Source organism: Gallinula chloropus (assembly GCF_964237585.1).
Source record: "Gallinula chloropus genome assembly, chromosome: 5".
Lineage (NCBI taxonomy): Eukaryota > Metazoa > Chordata > Aves > Gruiformes > Rallidae > Gallinula > Gallinula chloropus.
In genome coordinates, this window is record NC_140090.1 from 7,671,075 (window position 1) to 7,683,679 (window position 12,605).

At 38.8% G+C, this 12,605-nt stretch overlaps 1 protein-coding gene across 1 annotated transcript in view; it reads right to left on the minus strand.

The window, feature by feature from the left end:
• MGAT5 (alpha-1,6-mannosylglycoprotein 6-beta-N-acetylglucosaminyltransferase) overlaps positions 1 to 12,605 on the minus strand; it is a gene marked incomplete at both ends in the record, with an annotated part of 71,342 nt that overhangs the window by 47,154 nt on the left and 11,583 nt on the right. Inside the window, 2 exons of the mRNA XM_084265358.1 lie at positions 6,130 to 6,219; positions 7,587 to 7,663. Coding sequence (XP_084121484.1) covers positions 6,130 to 6,219; positions 7,587 to 7,663 — 167 coding nt within the window. The remainder of the gene's footprint in view (positions 1 to 6,129; positions 6,220 to 7,586; positions 7,664 to 12,605) is intronic.

Consider the following 12,605-nt stretch of genomic DNA (forward strand, 5'->3'; position numbering starts at 1 on the left):
CGAGTAAAAGTTACACTGAGATGAGTAGCCAATTGTGCAGTGTTCTCTGTTTAGCCCCATGTAACGATACACAGTAGTGCAGAATATGTACTACTTCTGGTGAAAATAATTTAAATAACTATACTGATGCCCTTCTTCAAGACAACCACTTTCTGCTCTTTCTTTTGCTCTTTCCTTACTTGAACTTCCTCTCTTGCCTAGTGTACCTGTATTCAATTCCAACTGAGCACATAAGCATTTCCCAATCCAGAACATGTAACCTTTCATCTTTAAGCCTAGGAACTACTTCTAATTGAAGCAGGACCTAAAGTATCATGAGAACTTCAGGTGACAGGATTATATCACTAAAATGCGTCTAGATGAAATCTCCATCAGAGACATACTTCAGCTTTGTATTTGTTTAGGTAAAGACTATCTACATGCCAAAAGTCCTAAGCTTGAGAAGCAGTGTTTGTTTGGATCCTTCTCTTCAACTTCTTTATATGCTTCATTTGATGGTTTAAGACAAACACAGAAGTTGGGTCCAAAGGAGGAACCCAGACTCTTCCCTTTTCAGGACCACCTTCCTCTCGGTGGGTTAGCATCAGTTCTTTCTCTAGCTTCATCTCTCCACAGCAACTGTTACAGTCATGCACAGGATTTAATAGGAAGGATGTTGTATCAGACTATGGATGAGCAGTTAAAGATGGCTGCTAGGAAACAGTAACTGCATATTTGAAGACTGACCACTTTTTGAATGAGTGATATCAACACTATTATTTAGAAAAAACCCTAGATTTATCTTTCTACTGTGTGCCTCCAGTACCTTGAGTTGAGTTCAATGTCAATCAAGTGCATTAGGTAGCTTTTGATCATGCTTAGGAAACTGCATCCACCTGAGATGTCAAGTGTTCCCTACCTGTTTGTGAACTGCAGTAGACACAGCACAGCATACGTAGCTCGTTCCGTAAGGTCAGGCTGTATTGTACTTCACAAGTCCAAAATTAAAGTGCTACATGATTCCAGATATAGTGAAAAGCTGGTGTTCTGAACTGCTTTGGGATGTGAATGCCCAGATTCTGCTTAAACTGAACATCAGTGTTTCTCTAATCCCTTAACATAGACTTATGTTACTCACAGTGACTTTCTCTTCATGCACTTTACTAGTAAAATGACTTTACACCAACCCCCCCAAACTTAAGAAATAAGAACATGTTTTATAGAAGTTTTGCAGGTATCTGTTCCAATAATTCTTCCTCAGAAACACACTGAAAATGCAGGGAAGCCAAGGTTGCAGCTCTTGGCTGTCTCACAGAGCAAGGACTTCAAACACAGTTACAAGAACTTGACAAGTATCTGTAGCACCAGGGCAGTCTGAGCCTCTTCCACCCTGAATGAAATTATTCTCTGTCTGCAGCTCTCCACATCCAAAATTTCAGGAAGTCCTCTATGCTTTTAGAACCATAATGGGAGTTTAACACAGCAGAAGCTGAAGGGTACTCTCTCTAGCCACTTGGGATAGTGTTCATTTTGGACTCTTCTGAAGGACAGGCGCAGCCCATCTGCAGGGACACTAAAGCAACTTTCTTTGCACGTCAAGCGAACAGCTTTATTGCTCAGTGTAATTCTATCCACGGTGAAGTGCTTCTACTAAGTGTCTTATGTCAGTCCCAGAGTGGGAAATAAAAAAAACAGCAACAAAACCTAGTGCTGCAGCATTTGATGAAAGAAGGTGCATCCTTAAATTGATCAGGTAGTATGAAGGCAGGCAGAGAAAGGAACTCATTATGTTCACTTAGAAAATCCAGTGGAGAATTTGATGCAAAAGAACTGCTCTGATTGGGAAGGTGACTTTCTCAGCTGCTTTAGAAGGTGAGATACCTGTCTTTTGTTTAGCATTTCCTCTGGGATACATAGTAATTTTGAAGGTGCTACAAAATCTGTGGTGTGCAAGACAACTGCTGCCTATTCAGTGAAAGGGCAGAGTGCACAGGTTTGCGCAGTGTACAGGCAATCCCAAATGTTGACTGTTAGGCACCCACAGTCCCACTGACACTGTAACATGAAGTTTTATACATAACCATCAATCAACAAATGGTCTCTTATCTAAGTTCAATAATGCATACTAAATTTGATTCCTGTCTGACATGGCACCTATGCCTTTTGCAACCAGACAGAAAAATACTAGTCTGAATTTAAAACGACAGAAGTAGAAAAGATAATTGAGCCCTAATCACCCAAATCCAGACCAATACACTAATGGATGATTTGGGGACAAAGTACTGACTATCATTAGCATCTAATTTCTTAGGGACACATGTATGATAACTACAGAAATCTGAGCTTTTCCTGCTCTGCATTTCAGACTACAATGCTATTTTTGTCAGTCTTCCAAATAATTGAGTAGAGTTCAAAGAAGCTGGTTTCACATTATGTTACACTGAAGAAATGCAAATCATTAACTCACCTCAGTGTCAGAAATTAGCTTACACACACAGCAGAAGTTGTGGAAAGGGGACTTCCATAGACATGAACAAACTGCGGTCAACTACCAAAACCACAGAGATTTGAGATATTGGTATAACTACAATTCCCAGGTGCTTTCTGTAAAGTGTGCCCCAGACTATAGTTTGCATTCTGGAAACAAACTCAAAATCAAAATCACCTTCAGTTTCTGTCTTTTTGCATTATCCCCCAAAGCAAAAGTAACAGCATAAAGAAAAATACTCCTGCAACCAAACTGTGCATTCTGTTTCCAAGTCAGAAGAACTGAAAACCAGCATTCTCTCTGGAGATATATGAACATGTGCTCAAAAGCTGCAGGAGTTTCAAAGACTAGTCTTTGAAACAGTTTTACTCTTTTGAAATATTGGATCTACTTCCAATATGGGCACCAAACATCATGCTTGCACCTGAAAAGCAAGCTGGGTATCCAAACTATGGGATTTTAATGAGATCTGACCAGCTGCAGCAGTCAAGCATCAATGTAACGACACCTGGGCAGTGGTACTGCCTGGCCATCAGGCACAGCAGCAGTCCTACTCTTGTGTGGCAGGCAGTTCTTCTAGAGAAAGCACCTATCCAGATGAAGAAAAAGAACAACACGATCTCTCATTTTATTATTTTTTTTTTTTTGGTAGGCTGGGAAACTGTGTGCAAAATTCATTTTCTAAAAGATATTTTTAAAAGCTTCATTCTTCAGCTGCAAACTGACATTTTGCTGTGAAATATATTTTCATACTGTCTAGAAATTCATTTTTTCACATTTCTCCCCAGAGGCAATGCCATCCGTGAAAATTACAACTGCGCCAGTGACATTTCGGCGTTAAACTTGCTTTTTCATACCCAAATGCTAAGTTTAAAAGGAAGCAACTCTTCTCAGCAGACAAGTTTGCATCACAGTTAAAAGGAAACAAGTCCCAACTAGCCAGAAACTGGGGAGTTAGCTTAACTTGCTTTTCAATTTTTGCTACTTTTATTCCCTGTCTTGGTCTGTTATTCAAGAGAATGTGTCTGGTTTTGCTATTCAGGCCATTTGTGTCTCTGCCAGTCTTTTGAAGGCTCCAGCACAATTAGCTCTGAGGAGTGCACGGTTGCATATCATCCACCAGGAGCGATCTGGTGCCTGCAGCAAAGCAGCAAAATAGAAGTGCAGAAATCCTTGGAGCTTCATCTGCAAGTCTGTGCAGGGGACAGTTTAAATAAACACATAAGCCTGAATGTGCTGGACTGCTTTTGGCTTTCCTTCTGCTGCCACGCTCACCTCCCATTCTGCTCAAGCAGCCAAGACAAGATGGGGAGAGAAGAGCTGTTCAGCTTCTGTGTTCCTGCAGGAGTCCCACCCAAAGCAAATCAGGGGAGGCAGAACTCTATTAACCTGCACTTGTGCAGACACTGCAGGAGAGATGACTTGGGGCAGCCTGGATTTTGACTGCAATGTTTCCATAGTGCAGACACACATGGTAGAAACGGAAGAAGGGCACATGATAGATACCCAAAGACTTGAGTTTTATTCCAAGCTTTGTTCCTGAAGCTCTGTGTAAACTGTAGGCAAGTTACTTCATGTCTCTGTGGTTCTGAAGCCGCATTACACACCAATTTCAAGCTCCTCTGTTTACAAGTATAAAACTGACTTACAAAGAGTGCTAGATGAGTGTAATGTAATACCCTAACTGAACTGCTTCAGAAGGAAAAAGGAGATGCCAAAAGAGTATGAAAGAGCACTGCACAGGGGCTTGTCATACTAGACTGCAGAGGTGATATTAAGAGCAAAAGCAGACGTATGAACAATTCGATGCATATTCTCTTTTCAAACGGAGGTTGTTCATAATTTGATGCCTATATTGCCCTTTCAAGCAGTGGATGTGTACACAACCACCTTATTCCTATACCGTAACCTTAAAATAAAACCAAAATATTTTAACAGTAATATCTTTCCAGTACCCTAATGCATTTTAATATTTTAAATCAGCAGTTTTGACTTGAGAGCTCTGTAGACGCATTTATCATTCAGCTGTGCAACCGTACTATAAACTGTCAACCCTTCATCACTGTCCACTTTGACAAATTACTCCTCCAACAGCATTTCCAAGTTATCCTTAGCAGCCAACACACCTCATAAATCCACATCATTGTAGTGTTATTAGAATTTCATTTCATGCTTGCATTCGCAAACATTTAAGCTTTCAACCTCTGCTGCTGGGCATTAATCATGGAATTAATCATAGGATTAAGAATGCCAAATTCAAACTCAAGGTTAATAACATGCTCACCCAATATTAGTTTTACATTCTGTCATGGGATAACACTTTAAAGGAAAAGTACAAGACCTTTGCCTGATGTTGCCAAATATACACATAAATAATTGGTACTGTTTCATCATGGAATGGGAAGTTGCCCAAATTCAATATAGCTCCTTAAAGAACAATTTAAAAATCCCTAGAACTTTGGAAAATCAAAGTTTTCAAAACTGATGATCAGAAAGGACTGCTACTGAAAATGCTGTTAATTAAAAGAAATACAAAATAATATATGTCATTCAAGAACATTAGAGTCTCACATTTTGTTGACACATATCTTCATTTTAAGATGCATCTGCATTAAAAACATGAAGCACCAGCTGGTTGACAGAATACTACTATGCAAATGTAACTCTGCTGATGTTAAAACATAACCTTTTAGTAAAAATTTAGATCAAGTTCAGATGATTATGAAACCACTTCTCTCGCTTCTATGATAAATAAAAGGTTAAATAATACATTCATCTTGTATCCTTCCCTACCCCAGCTTTATAGCCCATAAATAAATCAACACTTAGTAACAGCAATGGAATACGTGTTTCGGATACGCATTTAGCTATTACTACTGTTTAAAGCGATGCCCACAAAAGTTCAGTGACCATCAGCTGAGAAAGCTAACAGAAACTGATTTCATTACAATCAGGTTACTTATACTTACTGTTTTCATCTCAGATACATAATTTAAAAACCCTCTCCCTGGAAATCCTGTAGAGACCTCACAATTAATACTAGTTTGCAATTCTGCAACCACACTGGCTCTTGCAGTGCTTTCCAAACAGTAAGCCACTAGATATCAATACCCCTTCCAAAATCAGTTGCTGTAAGTTATCAAAAGAAGTAGTCAAGTGCAAAGATATCTGCAACCTCACTCAAAAATATGACTTTCAGGGGGTTTGTGTCCTGTTAACAGGCTGCAATTCACCAACATGACCTAAGCAGGAAGTGGCCACGCTTCTAGGTGCATATACCACTTTGTTCCACTTCCTACATTTTACATCCCAAATCCTTCCTTGTAACAACCTCAAGAGCTACAGAAAGCAACAGAAAAAATCGTTCAGAGGCAAAGATCTGTGACTGAATTCATACTTGAGTTAAACAGGATACCTAGCGTGGAATCCCTGGACAGTTGCTGCTTACATAGCTTCAGTTACAAACATTAGAGTTCTCCAGGCTAGAAACACATAGAGGATTTATGAATAACTCCACAATAATTCAGTTTTAATAGCTTTTTGCTCTCCACAGATTTTTTTTTTCTGAAGTTAGGATTTCTTTTGAGAAAAGTTTACCAACAGTTACCAAAAATATTGAGGCACTATGATGTTCCCCTTGTACAGACTGAAAGATTACTGACCTCACTGAGGTAAATAAAAAAGGAGCATGTGGACCCATCTACACCATAACTTGCATAACAGGGATCCGATCGCCACATATCTTTCATCCACTGTAAAAGAACAAAAGCAGAGTCTGTTAGGGTTAAGTGCTACATAATTACTCTATACCATTACACACTGAACTGGGGAATAACAGGGGACAGCTGCAAGCAGCTCTAGCCAACCAGATAAAAATCCCAAATAACAAAAAAGGAATTTCGTTAATATTTTGTAGCATAATGCATCTGTGCACTCAGCTACACTGGGGAGTAACTACATACCAGACATGAGCACAGTTTATACAGACTGGTAGCCAGGCAAGCAGAGACGAATATCAAAAGGAAAATATAATCAGGATCCAGACATATGGGTGTGGCTGGAGTTCACTGCACTGCCCCCTGTTACACTTGCTCTGGAATTTAACAGATCATTTCAGCTACCAAGATTTCCATCTGACCAGTCTTGCCAAGAATCTGCCATTTCTGCAGAAGCCAGTAATTAATTTAAATTCATGTTTTAATATTCAATTAATGTATTACACAGTCACTATGCAGACAGTTTGCCAAAACGGATCAAAACAGAGCAGAGATTTAAAATTTACAGATTATTTTCTTTTAATTACTACTGTCTAAGGATTTTATTTAGAGAAAAAATGGCAACATAATTTCACATATACTGTGGTAATTATTTGTTTTCATTTTCAGATTAAACTGTAATACTTTGTAATGATATTTAAGTGCCCAGCAATTTCACTTTTGTACTCCACTACTAGAACAGTACCCTTACATTTGAAATACTTGTTGGGGGAAAAAAAAGAGAACTAAAACCCCCATCTCTGCAGGTTTTGCTTTTTGGGTTGGTTTTCTTTTGTTTCCTTTCCAACCAAAGCCTGATGACTTTCTGTATCTGGCTTTTCCAACTGCATTATTAGTAAAATACAGAATTTCTGCTGTGTTCTTGTTGCACACTTAGAGACTTGTGAGGGGAAGAGGCACAATGCTTCTAGCAGAGAAGAGAAGAACTGGACAGAGCTGTTGGCAAAGAGGGGAAAGAACTGTAAAGCCATGTCTTGCTGAAACAGGGAAAGGACTGGAGTGACACACACACAGAATTCCAGTCCTAATGAAGGGAAATGCCAAATGGCTCGGAAAACAGGGTTTCTCAAAAAGGAGAAGAAAGTTTCTGAATAACTAGGCTGCGTTCAAATAATTAGGCATTTTATTAGAAAATATAGCATCTTAATACAATATGGCATTTTATGGCTGTAAGTAGTAAAGGCTTGAGGTGAGCAGTGCTGTAGTGGCTGACACACTTTCCGAAATATCCTCTTTTCTTTTTTGACACAGGTGTTCTTGTTTTACACCATTGTCCAAGTAGTGACCTCTTGCAAAATATATTAAGAGAATGTACATAGTAAGATTAAAAACAGATCAGTTACCTTTATTTTCCCTTCACAGTGAGGAAAACCATCCATAGGAGGCAATTCACACTGTTCTTGGGCTCCATTTATGAGATCTAAAGAGAAACATAGACCATAACTGAATTTCATTTTACAGTTCTGACAGATAGCCTAATGAATCCTTCCTTTTATTTTCATGAATCCACAATCCAGACTGACTGAAGAGTCCTACTGTGTGATATTTATTGTAACATTAAAACTCTGTGTGCACTTTTTTGACTGTACAAGAAAATGACTGCACAGATTTCAGCTCTGACTTGCAGTAAAAGCACTGAATTAGAAAAACAGGTCTATAAAGCCTTTAAAATTAGGCTAATCCATGCTGAAAATAATAAAAAACAAATTATCTTCCTAATCAAAGTCCTTAAAACTACTAAATTGCCGATTGTGAAACATTGATAAGATGTATATTGCTCAAGTATAAACTGCAGAGTTCCAAGTTCCAAGTTCTGCTATCACTTCATCAAATATCCATGATCAGCAAGTTGACATTGGATATACGACCCAATTAATAAAAGTTACAAGATGATCTATAACTGAGTAGCACTACACCACATCTCATGAGAAGAAACTTCCTACAGTCTCCAAAGAATTTTCTTTTTTGCCTATTTTAATATTTTATCAATACAGGTTTTGTTTAACAGTTCCAGCCCATGAGCCAAGGAGAAAGGAGGCGTTTTAAAAGACATTACCACATCAACTCCAGGGTGGGACTTTCTACTAAAAACTTAAAAGAATGCTCTAACATGGACCTTTAAGACAAGAAGAATTATAGCATTTTGGAGACATTCTTGCCAAAAGGTTTTCACCACAGAGTTATCTAAATTACACCCACATCATTTCTGGCTTTCCCATGGGCAAGAATCAACATCATTAAAGGCATTCACCCACCAACTTAGGAACACTTCAGGTTATGGGAGACAGTGCACAGCTTCACCCAGAATCTGCTAGTTAGAAATCTCAGAAAAAAACCCCAAAGGCTTCAGCACTAGAATAGTATGGGGACAAGATGGGGGTTAAAAGTCAGAACATTGTATTATATATGAAAAACACCTCCTGACTTATCTGAATATTTTTCCAAATATATTCTTTTAAATATAAAAACCTGAAATCTGAGTGTAGCACTAACAAAATGGAGTGGCTGGGGAAAGAAGAATCATGCAAGGAAGACGACACTTATTTGGCAGTCTCTGCAACAGCAGTGATTTGACAAACTGAGCTGTCTTGCCAGTGACAATAACACTGAAGCAAAATAGATTTAAAGACGATTCTGTAATTTTGGATCAATGCACCCTTTCAAAATGTTCTCCCTTGTCTTCTTAAAGGATTTTGCAGACCAGACCCCTGACATCTAGGGCTCCAATTTCTGCTCCCAGTAAGAATGCACAGAGCATACATACAGACATCAACAATTTCAAAGTATGTTCTAAATTCAGTCAGTACAGCTAGATAACAATAGGACTTTCTGCTTTACTGCAGTTCAGCAATCAGACTTTCCACTTGAATCACACTGAAATCAGTTCTTGAGATCAAAAGGTAACAATCCAAAAACCTTAAACCCAAAAGAGGCACAGTTAAAATTATGGCAATTTTCAATAATTAGTATTATGTCATTAGAAGAGCTTTTATACTCTAAGCTCTAGGGTTTTTTGTTTGTATGGTTTTTTTGACGTTTTGGTTTTTTTTTAACAAACTCTTAATGCTGAATACAAAACAAGTACAGAGCTTTTATAAGGCATGTCAAATTCCAATCTTCCTAAAACATAAAAGGCGTCTTAAATTTATGATATAACATCAGAGATGGAATTTAACCACAGGGAGAGTTCAACTTTCAGCATCATACAGAACTTGAGGTTGAAAATTCTGGATGTCTGGTCATTCTAGTCAATGAAATCAGTCTTCCTACCAATTTCAGCTCCATTCGCACAAGTTACGCTTGCCACAGTCAAAGGGGATTTTTTGCTCCCCCTGTAGCTACTATATATAGACCTAACTAATTGTCATTAGCAACTTTCAGAAGTAAGAGACAATTGTTAAACCCTTAAAAAGAAGGTATTATCAGTATTCAACATGCACTTCCACACAGATTTTCTGCCGCAACAGTGCTTTCTTAAGGGTTATCCTTCCTCAGCTACCCCTCACCATGCCAGCACTACCATTCACCTGACTCTTGGTTGGATCACTCCTATGGTATCAGTTATGAATACTTCTGGTCCAAAAGAATGACTTAAACCCCCCAAAATTACAATTTTGTGATTGTCACTACAGAGGAAGCAGGGCAGAGGTGGGAATGACAGTTATGGCTATAGGAGGTGTGGCTGGCACAGCCTAGCAAAGCCACTCAAAGCATATCACACTGCTTGCTCTGGGCTAAAGGATCCTCCTCTGCAAGATGGTCATTCCTCCTTAGACTTAGTGTTGCTCCTTCAGCAAAGTGCTGCTGAAGGAGCAAACACAATTTGCAAAGGGTAGAAAAGTACTCTAAAGCTACTACTTTTCTGCCCTTTCGGTTGATTGGAAGGTGTAGGTTGCCAACATGAAGGATCCATGACTTTTGACTTCTATCTCAAGCTATCTATGCTATCATATGACTGCATTCCAGTTCAGAGGGCCAGTTGAGCAAACCCTCTTCTCAAGTCCCTTTAAGTCAAGGTAATACATAAAACAAAAGCTATTATTCTTTATTTTACAGGATGAACATCTAGTGTTGCATTAAAATACATCATATTGTATTTTAATGGGTATTTTGTGATGTGTCAAAGGAAGGAATGATGGAAGAAAAACCCAAAGCATGGACTCAGTTTCTGTAGAAACACAACCTTAGTCTAGATACCTGTTTGCTTTTGTCATGTATAAGCACATTTTCTGCATGCAAGTGTATTTTGTAGATGGGAAACCCTTCGTTGCTACTGTTCTTTGCTCTAAAAGGTTTACAGGATCCCTGTATTTGCAAGACCTACTTGCAAGGATAAAATTTGCCTTCTTACCATAGGGACATATTACACCAGGCATACACTTCAACAGCTCAGCTGTGGCAGTCAGTACTACATGCAGATACTTTCCAAGCAGAAAGGCTACTCTCTCTCTGTTCCTGCCAATTCCAAGAAGGAAAATGCAAGAGCCAGACATTTATGTCAGCACAAGCTACAGATTTTCCCAGGCTTCCGGTCTCCTCTGTGGTCAGCTTCATAAGAGCTTTTCCAGAGCAGTCACACTCTTGCTCTTCTGCTGGGAAGATACGCACACTAACAGCATACTGATCTCCCCAAGATAATCTATATGTATAATGAACACAGAATGCCCACATTTGTTACCCCTAACCACGTTAAAATGCTTAGAGAAGCATCAATGCCTGTAGTAGTATAACCAAAGGTACCTGACATCTTTCCCCCTCCTTGCCAGCAATAGTACTTGCTCCTAGGTATCACTTTCCTAAAAAATGGTAACACCTTTTTCCCATCTTTACAGGACCTGAAGATAATTTACATGCCCACCAGCTTCCCACTCAGCTTCACCACGGATCTAACCCAAACGTCTATACCAACTTTCCCTTGCTTTATTCACAGCTGCTCATGAGGTAATACCATAGTGACAGCAGTCCTACACAGCTTAAATATAAACTGTCCTATGAAACAACTTACATAAAGCATTATCCAGAGCAGAACAACATGGAGCAACATATGCATACAAGACAAAATAGATGTCAAACAAAGAGGAGACGCAATAGAGAAAAACAATTCTTCCCCAGGAATATTCCCTGGAGTGTCTCTCGCTCAGCGTGGGCCTGTACTGTCAAATTAGCTCACTCCCTCTTCTGTGTACAGGCTTCGCTGATCCACACTAACTAGGAGTTGGCTCTTCTGACACAGAAATTCAGAGGTAAACAAATCTTGCATATCCCATGGACAACAGGGATCTACCCCAACCAGATACCAGCAATTTACACTTTTGAATTGATTACAAGGGCAGGGAAATGAAACAAGTGAAATCCTGAGGATGCTGATCTACACATCTGGATCTTCCAAAGTATAAAATGCAAAGAGTTCAGAGTTTCTTCATCATTTGAGGCTGATGAAAAACCCCTAATGCCTTATGAAGTTCTTGATAAAAAAGTTCTGGCTACAAGTCTTATGCTGTTACCAAATTAATGTTTCATAGTTCTTTCCTGAAGTGGATGAAATACATTCTTAAGCCAGACATCAACATTACCTCTGCTGGAAAACAGTATTTTCAAAACCACAAGGATTTTTATCCTTAATAAGGTTTTATGTAATTTAAGATGCAAGTTCTGAGATCTCTTTTGCCAGACAAAACTCAGAACCTATAGCCAAGAGTTAGAAATACATCAAATACACGTTAGTATAAAGCAACAGTAGATAACACACACACTGCTTTCTCTTTAACTTTTCATGAGCCATGATATTACTTTCTATTCTACAGACACCTAAGCATTTTTTGAAGTCATGTGCAGCTTATTTCCTCTCAATTGCTGTATTAAGCTTTTAATCTCACACGATGTTTCATTAACAGTCAATTTATTGATAAATTGAAATGTTGAATGTGAGCATTATAAATGCAGGAGCACGCAGTTATTAGTTATTATCCTGGAAAAAATGGAAAATATTGATAAAACACCAAGCAACTCTAGATTAAAAAACCAAAACAAACAAACCCTTTAAATACAGTGCCCTGTTTGTGAGGTCCTGGGATATTCAATATATAACTAACCAAAACTCCATGCCCATGTTTAGAAAGGAGCCATATGTTCAGATTGCAAATGTCTGTGGCTGTTTAAAGTTACACAGCTTTGCATCAGAGATCGTTAGTGCACAGAAGATGAAACTGAACTTGTGAACAACCATCAGTTATTCCATTGCACAGTCTGGCACATTAGCATGAATGACTGGGTGCATCTAAGAGAAGCCACTGGAAAAAATACTTTGCCCTTCTTGCTCTGTATGAGCAACTATACTGCCTAAAGGCCCATGCCTCTCTTTA